The sequence below is a fragment of the Phoxinus phoxinus genome (genome assembly GCF_949152265.1).
Source record: "Phoxinus phoxinus genome assembly, chromosome: 2".
Classification (NCBI taxonomy): Eukaryota; Metazoa; Chordata; class Actinopteri; order Cypriniformes; family Leuciscidae; genus Phoxinus; species Phoxinus phoxinus.
Genome location: NC_136877.1, coordinates 25384686 through 25403668, shown reverse-complemented (window position 1 = coordinate 25403668; position 18983 = coordinate 25384686). Strand labels below are relative to the sequence as shown.

At 37.2% G+C, this 18983-nt stretch overlaps 1 protein-coding gene across 1 annotated transcript; it reads left to right on the top strand.

Moving 5' to 3' along the window:
* The first annotated feature begins 250 nt into the window (after window positions 1-250).
* On the top strand, window positions 251-18784 carry cdh5 (cadherin 5). The gene is made up of 12 exons (XM_079605519.1): window positions 251-397; window positions 10835-11059; window positions 11252-11534; window positions 11822-11935; window positions 12408-12575; window positions 12680-12861; window positions 13631-13887; window positions 13998-14134; window positions 14924-15036; window positions 15122-15224; window positions 16994-17236; window positions 18155-18784. Exons 2-12 carry the CDS (start codon window positions 10835-10837, stop codon window positions 18637-18639), a joined length of 2310 nt encoding a protein of 769 aa, XP_079461645.1. The 5' UTR covers window positions 251-397; the 3' UTR covers window positions 18640-18784.
* Window positions 18785-18983: the final 199 nt, after the last annotated feature.

The following is an 18983-nucleotide window of genomic DNA, read 5'->3' as shown; positions in this document are numbered from 1 at the left end:
CTCAGTCTCTCTCTCTGCAATCACTACCCGTCTCTTTCGCTCTCTCTCTCTCTCTCTCTCCCTGCTTCAGTGGCATAATGCGCCGCTTGCCTCACAGAGCTACTGGTGGTCAGGGGGCTGCGAATGTTATCTGATTTTCCAGAGAGGGGTTTGGAGCTGGACTAAAGAGGCTGGGACAATAACAGGAAGCGGCCAGAGGAATGGCTGGGCTGGGCTGATCACTTTTGCCACTGGAGTGGCCTGATTGTCCAGTGAGCAGCTCTGTTGGAGCTCAGACAGGTTCACATGCAGCTGGAAACAGACACCGCTGACCTGAAATTGAGGAGGATATAACTCGACTTTCAGATCAAAAGGGATTTTCAAATCAAGAACGATTGTTGAAGGATACAACACTCCGGTAGGTGATTTTTTTAATTTTTTTTTTATGTATGTTATATATATAGGCCTATATATATTATCCATATTTGTCATTCTATTGATATATTTCAAGTCAAAGTACATATTTTAATGACTGTATAATATATACTGTATGTGTGTGATTTAGGCTACTTTAAATTATATTAAGTTATAAAATGTATCTTTAAAAAAAAAAAAAAAAAAAAAAAAAAAATCTGTTTTGAATGATGCTTCCTGGACTAATAGGAAGGACATTCCCAAGGAACACTGATTACCCACGGGAAGACGTTGAACTTATCTGGATGTAACATTTTACTGAGGGACAGAGAAACAATAATGAATCCTTACACCATCTGTCCTGCTTTTTCTTGAAACAGCACAGCAGTTACAGGTTATTCTTAATGTCTCCTCCCATATGCCCCTGTAGGAATAATGTTTTAAGAGATGCAGAAATCAGTTCTATCTCATCAGACAATGAAAGCCGATGATACAAATTATTAAAGGTCATGTAAAACAGCACAGTTTAGTCTATAAATAATATAAAACATGCTTGACGCTATGCATATACTTAGACTGTAAATGAAGAGAGGTGTACCAGATGAGTCAGAGGTGGGAACAGGTGCAATGCACACACTTCAAACAGTGACACCTTTAACAGGTCTCTGGAACTTGTGACATGGAAGATATGGGATATAATGGAGGGGAGAGTTGATGTATGTCAGGCTGAATTTCCTAGAGAAGAGAGTAGGCAGACTGCAGATTGCTGGAAGCTGCTCCATGATTAAACCTATTTTAATCTAAAGCCCCCACCCACACACACACACACACACACAGAGACATACTTTCAAATGACTGGTTTAATCAACAATTGCTTTGGAAATGGTGTGCTTTTCAGTAATGTCAAATTATAAGAACAATTTTTGTATTAAACGCTTCAGTGTCAATGTAATGAGACTATTATGAGTCTCAGCTAGAAAGCTGTTGATAGCACTGCATTCGATTTTATATGTGGTGGGGGATCGAGGGCAAAAGGGTTTTTTCCTAATGAATTATACTAAATGAATGAGATTGTACCCTTCACACTCCGACTATGCCACTCTGGGAATTTCACCCAAAGAATTAAAATGAACCCCTACAAATGGCATTCACAGGTTCGTATCACCGATCAGAGTCAGAGACATGGTTAATCGTACACAAACTTTATTGACAACTCTTAAAAGAGAACAATGTTAAAATGGTTATGGAGCACTTTGTTCCACTTCAACAGGCCACTAAGCGTTTAGAACAGTCAAGGCCAGGGACGAGGGCTTACCAACAGAGAAAGTCAGGCCACGCCGTGCACCCGCAGGTGAAGGATCACTGCACTTCACTGTGCTCACACACACACATATAAGACTTCAGATGCAAACGCCTCTAAGTGTCATCTGAAGTTTTCTTCTAAAATTAATATTTTTATCAAGCTTGTATATTTAAGTTCAGTAATTTCACTTAAATTACAATTAATATGTCATTTTCATTGCCATTAAAGTGAAATAACTGACCATAAACATACAAGCTTGATAAAAATTATCATTCTAGAAGAAAAGTTCAGATGGCACTTAGAGACTTTTGCATGTGAAGTCTTCATATATATATCTTATGCTGAAAGAGGTGGGTGGGAATAAGAAGAAAAATAAGTGATGGTTAACTTGTTTGATTGGAAATGATCTACTGTTTCCTATGAACAATGTAATAGAAATGAAGGACATGAGAGTGATAGAACTAGCTAAACTGCAGTAAGGCTTTTTAATATTGCACAATATAACACAACCAGAAGTGCTTCTAGCTGAATAAGCGCCATAGACACAAGCCTATCAAAAGTTTATACAGACAAGAAGTTCAAATCGAGTTACCAACATTTAGAAAACAATATGGCTTGTACAATATTTTGTACCAGTGAAACCAACAGAAAGAAGCCAAAGCAGAATCAGCATTTGGATTTTAGTTAAGCAAACACAGACAAGTGAAGTGATGCTGTTACATCCAGTGATCTGATCTGTTACATCAAATATTAGCACTTATGGAACACTGCTTGTACAATATAAAAGTATTCTATTTTTTTATTAATAATAATAACAATACATTTGATTTATAATGTGCTTTTCTAAAACCCAAAGCACTACTGACAGTAAAAGCAAATAAAATACAGAAGTACAAGAATAATACAAAAATTGTCATTACAGTGCAACACAGTAAAATACTAATCATGACAGTCTATAAGCAATTTTAAAAAGATGAGATTTAACAACTTCTTGAAACTGGCTAATGTAGGATCATCTCTAACAATAAGAGGAAGTGCATTCCATAATTATTTTTTATGAAAACTGAAATAACCTATTAAAAACGAAAGTATTTTTTACTTAATTTATACATTTCTCCTTATAAATAACTTTTTTGCATGCCATTGAACCATTGAGTGTATTGTACTAAGACATTGGCATTTTTACATTTACATTTGCAGAAAATAAGTTATGTATCAAGTTATTTCAGTATAATAACCGTTTTGAATCTTATAGCTTAGATAATGAACAGCATTTCCCTTTTGTCCTTTTTTTGTTTTGATTTTTAAATCAGACATGGATAAACAGGAACATCTGAGTAGGAATGAACTCAAAGTGTAGTACATTTCTTATGCAATGCCCATACATTTCTGAACCCGTTGTTATGAAGTGATGGCATTTTATACCTTATGTGAAAGTAATCATTTTGAGTGGAAGAGTCTCAAGCAAAACCCTCAAGCAAAGATTAGTAATTTGGGAACACTTAAGAAGCATAATCCACCTCATCTTAATATAATCATCTAAATGAGTCTAACATAAGAATGGTCCATCAAGCTAAAGCGTGTTATCTGGGATGGGAATATCCTCTGAATTTTTCAGGCACATAGTAGTCTGGATAATGTATTAGTATAGGCTTTTACAGTGTCACACAGTGTGCAGTTTCCCATGATTTAAAAGCATGCAGTCGAAAGATTGTGCGACCGGAGGAATCATTATAAGACAGACAATTTAATGAAGGGATTTTATAGTCGGAGATAACAATAGATTTCTTTCTTTCTTTCATTCAGTCACACTTTATATTAGGTGTCTTTAACATCAAAAAAGTTGTTAGGTACAATGTTATTGTGTTTATGCTAAAACACTTGCTGCTATTGAGGTGTGATACTGCTCAGGTTAGGGACAGGTTTGGTGGTATGTGTAGCACACGTGTCAAATAATATTGCACTTGTTACTAGTATTAACCATAGGCCAGTAGGTTCGACTATGGAGGTGTAATAAAGACAACACTGGTTAAATAATAAAGTAAATCTTTTTATTTAAATGAACCATTGGAAGTAATTGTGGATATTAAATCAAATAAAAATAAATAAATCAACAAATTGTGACGTTTTTTGCTCAGTATCAAACCACAGTTATATGGATTCAATTCAATTAACAATTTCACTTGACTCAGTTATTCATTCAATTAGTTGGGTGCACCCTCTAGGCTATAAGGATATCCTAGAATATTACACTTTCGATATCAATATGAAATAGACCCCATAAACATTTACAAATGGTCACAGTTGTAAAAATGACAGCTTACTGAATCACATGCAAAAATAACTCATCCAAATTGAACAAGATGCATACAAACAGTTCAGAAAAAAAAAACAGTTCAATGAATCAGTTCAAAAGACTTGTTTGAACTAATCAGTTCAAAAGGGTTGAATTCGAAAAGTTCAGTTCAAGTTCGCTAGAGGATCCGATTCAAAAGACTCGATTCACTGATTCAGTTCGGAGAATCCAAAGTTCCTTAGAACCGTGGAAAAATTATTCTATAGTCCAAAGGAAAAAATCGGTTGTGCAGGAAAATAAAATACTCTGAGCAGTCTTGCAAAAAAAAAAAAAAAGCTCAGTCCTGTTTAGAAAAAAAAATAGCAGGCAATCAGAACTTTCCTACCCAATTGACCGTTCGCAAAACCCCGCCCTCGAATGGTTCTCGTCCAATCCTAGCTCAGCAACTGTAACTAAGGAGAAGGACCTCCGTCAAACATTGCGATTTCAGCAAGATAGTGAAACGATGCGCCTATGTCAGTGAAGTCTACACGGGCTTAAAACTTAAGCCCGAACCCGGCCCGTACCCAAAATAATTGAACTTGACCCGACCCGAACATTACGGTTATATTTTAAGCCCGACCCGAGGTCCGTTTCTCACCTTTTTTTTTTCATATGCTGTAGGCTATTTTATGATTGCTTGCAACTATAATTAAAAAATAGGCTACATGTACAAACTGCGGCACCCTCATCAGTCAGCAAACAAGAAAAAAAAGAGCTTTGATGTGGTTGAACAGGTACACAGTCACACATTCCTCTGGAACTCAAACATTAAACTTCAAAACAAAGTTTGCGCAGTTGCACAACTATTTACACAAATATATCCTTCTCAGTCTACGAGTTATGAATGAAGAGAACAGCATCGAGAGTTGATGGTTTCAGCGCCATACCTGCAAACTCAGAAGGTCTGAAAAAGGTGACATTACATTAAATATAATTAATCCTTAAAGCTATTAACGAGCAGTGAATGCTTTTCTTTTGTTGCTTGATCAATAGTAAGGACACAGACTGCATTAGGTTTAACGTATTACCCACTGTCACTTTAAGACATCGGATCATTTCCAATGAAATGCGGATCCAGAATTGCACATCCGACCGGCATACACTCACAACTGTTTAAGATATAACCGACATAATTTACCTGAATACTCTCCAAAACCGACATTTAGACATAATGTTGTGTGTATTTGTCCATTCAGACACGAAACAGAGCTCAGTACTCGCGCGCTGTATAGGTGTCTATGCAGTGGTGTAGTCTAGTTTTTTGAAGTGAGTACTGTGAGAGAGTAACTTTTATTTTGACAGGTTGTCGTAAAGACATTACAGTTTCTGTGTGTCTATGATACAAATGAATGGCGATAGTTTTATCAAATGAAATGGTGAAATTCTCATGAAGTGACTCTCATAGCAGCTCTGTGATGAAGTTCATGTGTCATGTGTAGCCTACATCATGTCCTCATACATAGCTACAGTGAAGCGCTGACACAAGCACGCGCTTGCTTCAGTGTGTGTGTGTGTGTGTGTGTGTGTGTAGTAGAGCACACATTGAGCGCTCATTCCCAGAGACGCGTTGAACAACTGCAGTCTCTGAGTTGTTCATATTCACGCGATTTGATCTGTGTCCATTGCAAACACAGACGCGGTGAATTTATGAATGAAAGTGTGAAAGTTCTGTCACAAAACGAAGTTGTTACGTATCCTCACCCTTTTTTTAGTGGGTATACGGAAATACTTGGCATTTTCGTCTGTGAAAAATGTCGTTGATGAAAATTATTCGTCAACGAAATTAACACTAATGCAGTGGAGGAGATAGCCTTGCCAATTCTTCACATTGAACTAACATTGTAGGCTAACAGTAACAACACAATTTGCTGATCTCACGTTAGCTGACTAGCCGACAAGCTTACTTACTTACCAATATAACGTTAATGTTAAACATGTTAACTAACAACAACGTTAGAGAAAACAATTATATTGTTGACAGATAACAGGACTTAACTCAAAAGTAATCAGTGTCCAAAGCATGAATTCATCCGCGGGAAAGCTGCAGCCAGGGGTGCGGGCGCTGCCGTTATCTTGACTGTGATTGGCCAAATGACCCCCCCTCTTCGGATCTACACGATTCACGTGGATGACATTTTCCCATTCAAAACGGCGATTTTCGCCGAAAAGCGACTAGTTTGCAGGTATGCAGCGCGTCCTCTGATTGCAGTGTTGTGACTGATATAGCGCGCGCGGGAGCACATGCGCAAAACAGTTTTGTAAAATTATATATGATCAAATAAAAATTATTGATATATAATTTTACAAAACTGTTTTGTGCATGTGAACGAGTGTAGCCTTTATATCTATAGACGTTTTTAATTCTGAAAACTCCAAAAAGCAACGAAATTGTCAGACATCCATCAGTGCATGATGTTCACAGAGGAAAACAACTGGAATACAGCGCTGGTTCTCTCGAACGATACTCGACGACAACGGCGGAATCCAAAGGCGTGGGCGAGGTAATGGGTGTATTAAATTAACGTTATATGAAATAATCCCGAAAAAAAGCACAAACACGGCAGAGATGGCAAGTTCAGCAGCTGGAATTTGCTGAGGTGAAGTGACGGCTAACCGGCTAGCATTTACATCAGCGGGAATCCACCTGTCACTTAAAAGTGGACACACGCTTAATTTAGCAGAACTTTAAGTATTAATCAACTAAACGGGTGAGTTATAAAAAAATGCACCCCCCTCACAGTTGTTATGAAGGGCAAAATTAGCTGTATAGACCAAAGCCACAGAGAGAACCAGGTTGTAAACATGTTTTTTTCTGCTGTAAAGTTGGGCATTTTAACATGGGGGAGATACAGATTTGACTCCCTTCTGCGGCCAGTCGACGAATTGCCGTTTAATTCACTTCCGTGTTGGTTTCAAGAGAGAGACAGAGAGGTTGCCGCTTGGTCAAAACTCATTCCTTCACTGATTCATACTGTAGTAGCAGTCCATAGAACAGAAGCCATCAAACTCTTTGTCTAAATAGAGCTGGTAAGTCCCGCCCCCTCCGCTAACCCCGCTGGACCTCAAAGTTGAAAAACCGTCAATGCAAGTGAATGGGAGAAAATAATTATTTTCTGGTCCCGTTTGAATTGTGCCATGAATGTGAACATATGTTGTCTGTGAATTTTTTATATAATCTTTCGTGTGAAAAATGCTACAATTTAGCGGGTAGAAGATTGATACGGGTAGACTTTGTGTGAGAGCACTTTGTGGACTACAACTCTTCGCTGCTTTCGGCGCGTTTGAAACGTCAACACCACTAGCTCACGGCTCTAGCTCACGGATCCCGCTAGACATGGCTGTGTCTTTGGTGCACTTCACCACCTTCCTTCAGGGAGAGGACAAAATCGTTGAGGTTGGCGAAAACCACGGGTAAGTCAACTTTATGTGGTGACGTCACATAGGCGACATGTAGGCTAGTCTTTCTCGTTATGTCTTTTCCACAACTGCTAGCCGACGAATCATACCATATACTGTCAAACTTGTAACATGAAAGATTATATAAAAAATTCACAGACAACATATGTTCACATTCATGGCACAATTCAAACGGGACCAGAAAATAATAATTTTCTCCCATTCACTTGCATTGACGGTTTTTCAACTTTGAGGTCCAGCGGGGTTTTACGGAGGGGGCGGGACTTACCAGCTCTATAGAACGCAGTGAAGACCCCCTTCTTTCCACTTTTTTTGGCCAAAGGAAATGACGTATAACTATGGTTACTGCTGATTGGCCAACGCAGTTGCCAGGAGGAAACTCCTTTGACCAATGAGAAACCTCTTACTACGCCCCTACCTCTTGCCACGCCCCATACCTCTTGCCACGCCCATTACTCCAAGCTGCAGCTACCCCTGTCTCGGCTTTTGAGAACGGTCAATTGACCGTTCGCAAAACCCCGCCCTCTAACGGTTCTCGTCCAATCCTAGCTCAGCAACTGTAACTAAGGAAAAGGACCTCCGTCAAACATTCCGATTTCAGCAAGATTCAGTGCAACGATGCGCCTATAGAGCTGGTAAGTCCCGCCCCCTCCGTAAAACCCCGCTGGACCTCAAAGTTGAAAAACCGTCAATGCAAGTGAATGGGAGAAAATAATTATTTTCTGGTCCCGTTTGAATTGTGCCATGAATGTGAACATATGTTGTCTGTGAATTTTTTATATAATCTTTCATGTTACAAGTTTGACAGTATATGGTATGATTCGTCGGCTAGCAGTTGTGGAAAAGAAATAACGAGAAAGACTACATGTCGCCTATGTGACGTCACCGCATAAAGTTGACTTACCCGTGGTTTTCGCCAACCTCAACGATTTTTTCCTCTCCCTGAAAGAAGGCGGTGAAGTGCACCAAAGACACAGCCATGTCTAGCGGGATCCGTGAGCTAGAGCCGTGAGCTAGTGGTGTTGACGTTTCAAACGCGTCGAAAGCAGCGAAGAGTTGTAGTCCACAAAGTGCTCTCACACAAAGTCTACCCGTATCAAACTTCTACCCGCTAAATTGTAGCATTCTTCACACGAAAGATTATATAAAAAATTCACAGACAACATATGTTCACATTCATGGCACAATTCAAACGGGACCAGAAAATAATTATTTTCTCCCATTCACTTGCATTGACGTTTTTTCAACTTTGAGGTCCAGCGGGGTTTTCGGAAGGGGCGGGACTTACCAGCTCTATGGCAGTGAGGTCTGCACGGGCTTAAAACTTGCTGTATTTTATGATTGCTTGCAACTATAATAAAAAAAATAGGCTACATGTACAAACACTGTTTCACTACGGCACTGCGGCCCCTCATCAGTCAGTAAACAAGAGAAAAAAAAAAGAGAAAGAGCACGGACTTACTAATTAGGACACAACTTTGATGTGGTTGAACAGGAACACAGTCACAAATTCCTCTGGAACTCAAACATTAAACTTCAAAACAAAGTTCGCGCAGTTGCACAACTATTTACACAAATATATCCTTCTCAGTAGGCTGAGTTATGAATGAAGAGAACAGCATCGAGAGTTGATGGTTTCAGCGCGTCCTCTGATTGCGGTGTTGTGACTGAAATAGCGCGCGCGGCGGCGGGAGCACATGCGCAAAACAGTTTTGTAAAATGATATATGATCAAATAAAAATGATTGATATATAATTTTACAAAACTGTTTAGTGCATGTGCTCCCGTGCGCTATTCTGTCTATACTTTCTGTCGTGCCCTGGAGGATATGTCTGCTGCATTACTCCAAAACAAATCACTTAATGTATGGATCTCAACCCAGCCATGTGTCTGGTTCTCAATTGTTTGACGGGCGTAGTAACAATAACTAAGGGGCGTGGCTTTTGCGAACGGTCAATTCCACAGGTGTTCGTTTGAACTCAAATCTTGCATCATTCAACGTTCATCTCGCTGGGAAGGCTCGCCATCTTAGATCGTCACGCTGAAATGAACGCAGTTCCAGCGTAGTACAAAAAAAAAACAGACCTGCATATGTAACAGGCAGTATTTAGTTCACAACACACATTAGATTCACTGCTTTTAGGTTAAAAACAGAAAATAGTAGCACTTGTTATCCTGTTGAACATAGTGCTGCACTTCAATCGTAATTCGACAGTTTAGATAACAGTATGCAACTTAAACAAGGAAAATCACTCGTTCAATATAATCAACAACAAAATATGAACATTACGAACTCATATTCTTACCATTAGGCCTACATAACTTTTTGCTCGTTAAACATCAGATAATATCAGCATTTCATGCTGACAAAGAAATACGATTTCACTCTCTCTCAATTTAACACATCTGTACACTACACAATTAATTACATTTATGAAAGTTTACACATTTCAAAATGTGTACTCACCAAATCATAAATATAACATAGATCATAAATGTCTCTTTTTCAATCCTCTTTGACGATCTTAACTTGTACACACAAAGTTATGCTGCTGCTCGTCTCACAGTAACGCAGATAAAGTAAAATGGCTTCCCCCATACAGAAACTAATGTGGTGGGGCGGGACATCAACATAAATCTCACGCAATTGGACAATCATTAAGATGTCAATCATCACACTGACATGCATTTCTTTTTGATTTTATAATTTTTCTTACACTCTTTACCAATTTCTGGTTAGTTTTAACAACTCTTTATTTAATTCCTTTTTAGAATTAATTTGTAAAATTATACAGGGTTACATATTTACTGTAAAAAAAATATATTAACAAGTTATGACAGCATCAAAATAAGTTAAGCAAACTTTTTTACAAGTTATACAAGATTCAACTCATTTTGTAAAAAGTCAGTTTAATGCCATTTAAGTTGAAATAACTTAAACATCCAAGTTGATCGTAAAAAAAAAATTATGGCAGCAACTTTTTTTTACAGTGTGTGTAAGGGATGGTTAAGTAAGGAAAGAGTCAACAGTTTTATTGATGTATATTACAGAAATTATTTGCAGCTGTGGTTACATGCAGGTTTTTTTTACATTTACCGGTAAGTACAATGTAAAAACATGTATGTATACAATAATTGCATTGTATCAATTGATTAATTTAAAATTATAGTATATAATAATTAAGGACTTTTTTCTTTCTTTCTTTTTTCTTTTTTTCTTTCTTTCTTTCTTTCTTTCTTTCTTTCTTTCTTTCCTTCTTTCCTTTCTTTCTTTCTTTCTTCCTTTCTTTCTTTGAAATATTAAACACACCTAATGTTTGTGAAGCTAAAGTAACCATGATGAATTAATGTATTTATTTGTGTTCCATTCACATGGTCCACAGATGATGAAACTGTCTGCCTGGAGGCAGATGACTGAGCCTGGATGCTGGGCAGGTATCCTGGTCGTTTTATGTACCCTCAGCATGGGAGCTGATGTCCAGCAATCTCTGAAAACACCCTCCATGCCGAGCACAGTACTCCAAAGACACAAGAGAGAATGGAGATGGTATAAACTTTATGTGTATGAGGAAACACCTTCAAAAAACCCACCTGAAAAAATTGGAAAGGTAAAGGTTCTAAACCATAGTGCTAGTTTGGATATAATGCTAATCGACTACTTTTTCAAATTTACTTCAAAGGTTATTGAAGAGTCTTCTGAGGTGTTACTATATATAGTTTAGATTAGAAAGGCCTAATAAACATAATCTTTATCATCTTTATTTGACATTGTGCTCTTTTCCCTTTCTTTCTCTTTTTAGCTAGAGAATTCACTTTCCTCTGTGTCCACAATATATAATCTCTCTGGAGAAGGTGCTAATGACATTTTTTCTGTAAATGACAATGGGGATATCTTGGTCAATGCAATTCTGGACCGGGAGAAGAAAAGTAACTACACGCTCTCAGCTTCAATAATCAACATTGAAAACAGAAAGCTGGTGGACAAAGATGATACGTTTGTTATAGTGGTCCTGGATATTAATGACAATAGCCCTGTTTTTCCACCTGACCTCTCTGGATCTATCAGCGAGTCCTCTATAAGAGGTAACACATTTTTTTCATGGTGGCCATATTTGTGGACAGATTCACCAATATAAAGAAAGACAGATGATGTGGGACAACTTGAGCTTGAAATCATGGATTTATGAAATGTGGATGTTGCAATGCTCTAAAACTATACAAAACAGCATTTTTTTATGCAAGATAAAAAAGATACAAATCTGTAAACTTCTCACATTTATCTATATCAAAACTATAAGTTTTAACTAAGTAAAAGTTAATTGGAACTACTATGATGTTTATTTTTGTTTATGTTTGCATTATGTTTGTAGGATCGATAGTAATGACAGTAAGTGCGACTGATGCGGATGATCCCACCACTCAAAATGGAAAGATTGAGTACAGACTGCTAAATGGGACAGACCTCTTCAAAATCAACAATGAAGGTATATATATTTACAGTATACACACACACACACTACCATTCAAAAGATTGGGTTCAGTAGGTTTTTGTAAAGTTTTTTTTTATGCTCATCAGGGCTACATTTATTGGATGAAAAATAAATAAAAACAGTAAAATATTGTGAAATATTTTTTTAAAATTTAAACAGATTGAATTCAAAAAAAGAAATTGTAAACAATCTAAAATTGTAACTTATTCCAATGAGGGCATTCAGGAAATTTTCCGCATCATTACTCCAGTCTTCAGTGTCACACGATCCTTACGAAATCATTATAATATGCTGATATACTGCTCAAGAAACATTTATTGTTATTATCAATGTTAAAAACAGTTGTCCTGGTTGATGTTTTATTGGAAACTATTATACATGTTTTGATGTACAGAAAGTTCAAAAGCAACAGCATTTAAGTTTATGAAATATTTTTGTAACGGTATATATATATTTTGTTTTGTAGGTCAAATCATTACGATGAAAAGTGACCTGGACCGTGAGAAACAGAGTCGGTACCTAATTGCTATACAAGCCAAAGATATGCCAGGAATTATGACTGGGAATTCTGCTACTACCGTTGTGACCATCAACATTAATGACATAAATGACAACATTGCCACCTTCAAGACGGGTAAGTCAACTTAAAAACTGTAACTGAATATTTAGTAAAGACTCACTGCGTGTTAGAGTATACTTGTAGAGTCAGTGCCAACAGAACGTCATTTTTTCCTACAGGAAAATACCATTTTAATGTGAAAGAAGACAGCGAAATCGGATTTAAAATTGGCATATTAGAGGTGGAGGACAAAGACGAGAGACAAAACAAAGATCCAACTTTTACTATACAACAGAAATATGATGAAATGTTTGGGATCAAACGAAATGATGAGAAAGATGGAATTCTTAGCCTGAAACTGGTAAGTATTTCAAGCTTTAATACTTGGCTATTAACCAACTTTTTTTTTTCTTTTTTTTTTTATTATAACTCAAAAACGCAGTCTAGCACAAAGTATTTTTACAACAAATAATTATACAAGCCATTCTTAATGTGATCAGCGTTTTACAGATCCAAAAATAATAATATCTGAAATAAGTAATAAATAATAGCCTACCCAAATATTGAAAAAATTATTAATTTATGAGTTCTACTGTATGAGTGGTGCATTGTAATTCTGAACATGCCTGCAACTTCAGTTTAATAATAAATAAAAAAAGAATGTTATCACATTTCCAGCATGTCGTATTATATAAGAATGTAAAGTAACAAAGACGGAGACATATGTCTGGACAGGGTTTTCGCAAAAGTAACTATCAGGAGGAAACTTAATCCTTAATCCTCTACTCCCCAAACCAAAAAAAGAAAAAGCATTCTAAAGGGGAACCAACTTCAGTGCTCTTTCTTGCTAAAGAAGCTATAAAAGCTTTTTCCATTGCCATGTGTTCTATGGTAAATTTAACCAATGATTGATGTTTAATACACGTAATTGTTGTGGTTTCTAGTTTTGAAGAAAAGCTTTCTTGGCAAAGCATAAGAGCAATATAAACTCTGTCAATCTCTGAAAGAACAGAGGGAAGGGGATATGAATATTTAAGACTGAGCAATGCAATGATTTGAATCAAAGACGAAATTTAAGCTCTTGTGCCATTATTGTTAATTTGCTCAATTTTCTTTCCAATCACTTACAGCCTCTTGACTATGAAAAAGTAAAGACGTACACTTTTAGTGTAAACGTGGACGAGCACACAGTGTCTACAAAAACAGACAACCAAGGTCCAAACCTGCTGAAGAGAGCCGAAGTTTCCATCAGTGTAATTGATGTTGACGAACCACCTGTTTTCAGCCAAACTGAATACATGTTCAGCATCTACGAGGGCCCCTTTAAGAACCCGCGCATTGGAGCTGTTTCAGCAAGGGATCCAGATAGTACCGGTTTCAAAATACGGTATAAACTGAACTGTATTTTTATTCATGTATCAAAAAAGATGTGTTCTGCTGTACTGTCATAAAGGTTATAGAGTAAACAGATGACATTTAATCTAATGATCCCTTTAGGTACTCTATTGAAGACCCAAACTGTCCTGTAGCTGTGGATCCTGTACAAGGACATCTGTCTGTGAAGTGGCAACTGGACAGAGAGAAAGAATCCTCATACACATTCCAGGTTACAGCACATGAGGATACACCAAATGGTAGGATATAAACAAGCTTTCACAACTTACCCATTTGCACTACCAATCAAAAGTCTGCACACATCTTCATTTAAAAAATATATATATTTTCCACTTTTTTAAAAAGCAGTGAAGGCACATAACACAAATGGAATTTTTTTTTTTTCAGGAAATAAGTTGCACTTTTTATATTATTATTAAATGAAATGTTTTATTCATGCATAAGCACAATTTATATTCGGAATAATAATTTAAGAATTTTAGTGTAAGCCTTTCAATTAACATAATATCTACATAAACCATATAAGTGTGTCCATTTGTGTTTCCAAAATATAAACTATCTTGGGCTATTGTGATTTCAGTGTTAAAAACATACTGGGGGGATCAACAAGGTCACTGAATTAGCTATGGCTAAATTATCTAATCAAGGATTTGTTTCAAGAAATCCAACAAAATGTGACTTCTGGATACTCTTTTGTTTTGCTGTACTAATTATTGTCGTTGTAGTTGTTTGCATCTTTGGTTAGTACTTTGGTTTAATTCAAAATGAACGTAGTTGCAAAAATTGGTAGTTAAATTGTTTTTAAATAAGAAGAATTAACAAACAAAAAAAAACTAGACAAGCACCAGTGAACTACTGTATGAACTTTTGATGGAGTTCATAGACAAATAGAAGTAGTTAATAATAGGTTTGACTAGATAAATAGGCATCTCATCATCATCATCATCATCGTCATCATTATTATCATCATCACAGACAATTTGTTAAAAAAAAAACTATTGTTTTGTTTTTCTTCTCTGATTTCTCAGGCCTAAAGTCCTATGCAATGGTTAAACTAAAAGTTATTGACATTAACGACAATGAACCAGAACTAACTAATGGGAGCTACGTGTATGTTTGTGAGAGTGATAAACCTGGAACGGTAAGGAATTACCTAAATACGTTTCATATTATTACATTTATAATGACTTTCCTTTAGATATCCTTAATTGATTACCCTTTTACAGGTTATTGGAACTATTGGTGCATACGACAAGGATGAAAATTCAGGCAGATTCCGCTTCACCCTGGCAAAAAAGAGCTCAAACTTTTCCCTTATTGATAACCAAGGTAAGAAAAATTATGTTTACTAAAATTGATCAGAGTCGTGCTAATCATCTTCAAACAATTTCTCTTCCATTATATAGGATAATGTTTGTAACATTGAGTTTAAAAAGGGTGTTTCTAGTGCAGGTATACATTTTCGTCATGATGGACATTAAGATTGTTTTATCCTTAGTCCCTGAACTACTCCAAAGCAAATTAACTGCTGATAATTCTTACTGTAATCTGGCATAAAAAGAATAGAAATAAACCCACCAAAGTACTCTAAAATGCATTAGGTAGAAGCTTTCTAAAAGCAGCAGCCCTGCACAATAAATCTATGATCTGACACTCCATGTTCTAAATGTGCCAGACTGAGGAACATTTTCAGAGCACTGGTTTCTTTCCTCGCAGCTGTATAATGAACTAAAATGACAGATTACTAATTTTAAACTGGCAGAAAGTAGGTTGTTAAGGTGCCTTGACTGGAACTAATAAATATGTTTTATTTTTAATAAAAATTATATATCAGCATAATTATTTAAAAGATTTTTAAAGGATCACTGACTGAAGTGACACTGAATGAATACAGAAAATTCTTATTTGTCATCACAGGAATAAATTACATTTTAAAACATAGAAAACAGTTCATTAACAGTTAATAAAAAAAATAAAAAAATCTGGTTACAGTTTATTTCAATGGTCCACTTTAGACACTACTAACTGCGAGTTAGTTGGCCTGCTGTAGTTGCAAAGTTACTTAGACTATTAGTAGACTAGTAAACCGTTAGTAGACTTAGTAGAAGTTAGGGTTAGTAGAATAAGTAGTTTCAAAGTTACTAAGATATTAAGTAGAAGTTAGGGTTCGTAGAATAAGTAGTTTCAAAGTTACTAAGATATTAAGTAGAAGTTAGGGTTAGTAGAATAAGTAGTTTTAAAGTTACTAAGATATTAAGTAGAAGTTAGGGTTAGTAGAATAAGTAGTTTCAAAGTTACTAAGATATTAAGCAGACCGTCTACTACTACTCTGCAACTACATGTCAACTACCAGTTATTAAAGTAGTAGAATGTCTAAAGTGGACCTTCGAAATAAAGCGATACCAAAAATCCAACGCTATCTCACGACCAATTTGTACGAATTCGTACGAGTGAGTAAAAGGTGGCTAATTCGTACGATTTGTGTAAACCCCATAGATGTGTAGGATTAGGGGCGGGTTCAGGGCTGGGTCATTCGAACAAATTCACACGAATTGGGCAACTCGTAAAATCGTACGATTCCGGACGAGTGAGATCGCATGAATTAGCCACCTCGTGAAAATTTTACGAATTGCCGTGTGATCAGGTTGAAAAATCTCAGCGATGCCAAACTTTTGAACAGTGGTATACATGTTTTAAATGATTTATTAATGTAATCTATAAAATAATGGATTTTATTCTTAGCCATGTATTCAGTGACAACAGAATGTTTATTTTTACTACTGCAACTGGCTTTCCTCAAAATGTGCTGGAAGAGCATTTCATTTCATGCCACACAAATGCCAAAGTGAAGATTTACTCTTCCTACTATTGTGTGAAATGGGATATTCTTAGGCCTGGTTGCATTGAATTGTCACAAGAATCTCAGCAACATTTCCCTCAAAGCATCAACAGAAAACAAAAGCAGAGTTCAATGACAACAATAGCACTGCTGATGAAAATTGTTAGCTTTGCACCTGTGGCAAGCACAGTCAGTCATTTCCCTTGAATAAGAGCAAAATGAATGACTGCATCTCTTTAATTATTAATATTTATTGTAGACAACACTTCGAACATTGTGCTGAAGCAAGGAGGTTTCAGTACAGAGCACTCAGTGGAACATGTGCTCGAAATTGAAATCGCTGATGGAGGTACACCAGAAAAGAAGAGCATTAACCTCCTCCAGATTAAAGTGTGCAAATGTCAGCCGGGACGGCGGATGGAGTACTGTATGGCCTACGCCCAGACCGGAATGAGCGTCAGCGCCCTCTTAGCCATTCTTCTCTGCATCGTCACCATCCTGGGTACGTTTACACACATCTCTTATCTCGTTTGCTTTTCTTCTTTCTGTTGCAAAGATCCTTGTAAGGCCAACGACACATTCTTTATTCTTCTGTGTGTTTTTTAAGGCAAAAAAAGCAAACACATTTTTTAAAACCAAAAGCATCATTTAATTAGGCCCAGCAAAACAGGTTATGAAGGATTCATGACATGACATGAGAGTTATCACATTAATAATACATGCAAACATTTTCAATCCTGTCTTTGAGGAAAGGCTTTTCTCCGTAATTTCCCAAGTGGAGACGGTGTTTATTTAATTCACAATCTTTGGATCCTTTAAGTGGTGCGATTGTATAAATAACCCAGGGACCGAACAGTCTAAATAAGAGCATGTAAGAGAGGCACTTAGCTCCATATTCTCTGTCATTGTCATTGTTGGTTAGTTCACTGTGTGTGATGTGATGTTGTGCACTCAGAAATAAAGGTACAAAAGATGTCACTGGTGCGATACCTTTTTTAAAAGTTACACTTTTGTACATTATCTAACTCTAAAAGGTGCATATTAGTACAGACACATATAATTCCTCTGTTGAAAGTCGCTTTGGATAAAAGCATTGCTAAATGCATAAGGGTAAATGTAAAGTGTACAAATCAGTACCGAAGTTGTACTGATATCAGATTTTGATTTTGAGATAGACAAAAAGTGCTGAGGTTCATGTACTCCCATGATAATGAGAGACTTTCAATACTACGGCTATTTAAAAATTCTCACAGGGTTCCACTTTGTTCTTTTAATTGTGACATCAGTACAAATTTCATAATGAGTTTAGATTACAGAAATAAACAGGAAGATGGTAAAATGGTTATTTAAGAAAGAAAGAAAGAAAGAAAGACAAAAAAGAGAGATTATATTGATATTGTGTTTATTTCTCTTATATTAGTCATCGTCATCCTCATTGTGTTGCGGAGGCGCTATCAGAAAGACGTTTTGATCACCAAGTCGTCTGGCGAGATCCACGAGCAGCTGGTGAGATATGACGAAGAGGGCGGTGGAGAGATGGACACAAACGGTTATGACGTCTCCATCCTGACCTCCGCCTGTCACGACAGCAGCTTTCGGCCTGGCGCTGGACCTTCGCTTTATGCCATAGTGAAGAAACCTACTGCTTGTAAGGGTGACATGGCCATGATGATCGAGGTGAAGAAGGACGAGGCGGACCATGACCGTGATGGGATTCCCTACGATACTTTACACATCTATGGTTTTGAGGGATCTGAATCCCTGGCCGGTTCCCTCAGCTCTTTGGACTCGTCCTCCAGTGGATCCAATTTGGACTACGACTTCTTAAATGACTGGGGACCTCGTTTCAGGACCCTGGCTCAGCTCTATGGAGTAGACGGCTCCGATACCGATAGCTCCTACTGATCCTATACTGAAGCCCATTGTCATCAGTAGGGATGCACCGATCCGATATTCAGTATCGATATCGGCTCCGATATTGCCATTTTTGCCAGATCGGGTATCGGTCAGACAAGGCCGATGCAAATCCGATACTCCAGCAGGGGTTAAATCTTCAGCTGGCTGGCAGGAGCCGTCACTGGCATGTCATGTGACCTGTCAGTGGCTGACTGGCAGCTGCCAGTCTGATTCCGGCATGTCACGTGACCTGTCAGTGGCTGGCTGGCAGCTGCTAGTGTGATTCTGGCATATCACGTGACCTGTCAACGCGTTGCCTGATACTCTCGCTAAGGAAATACATAGTTTTCTTT

Bases quoted from the DNA above. Each gene is read 5' to 3' on its own strand.
- cdh5 (XM_079605519.1), top strand. From the start codon at position 10,835: ATGATGAAACTGTCTGCCTGGAGGCAGATGACTGAGCCTGGATGCTGG. The intron at 11,060-11,251 runs GTAAAGGTTCTA...TTCTCTTTTTAG, and splicing joins CACCTGAAAAAATTGGAAAG to CTAGAGAATTCACTTTCCTC. The intron at 12,576-12,679 runs GTAAGTCAACTT...TTTTTCCTACAG, and splicing joins CATTGCCACCTTCAAGACGG to GAAAATACCATTTTAATGTG.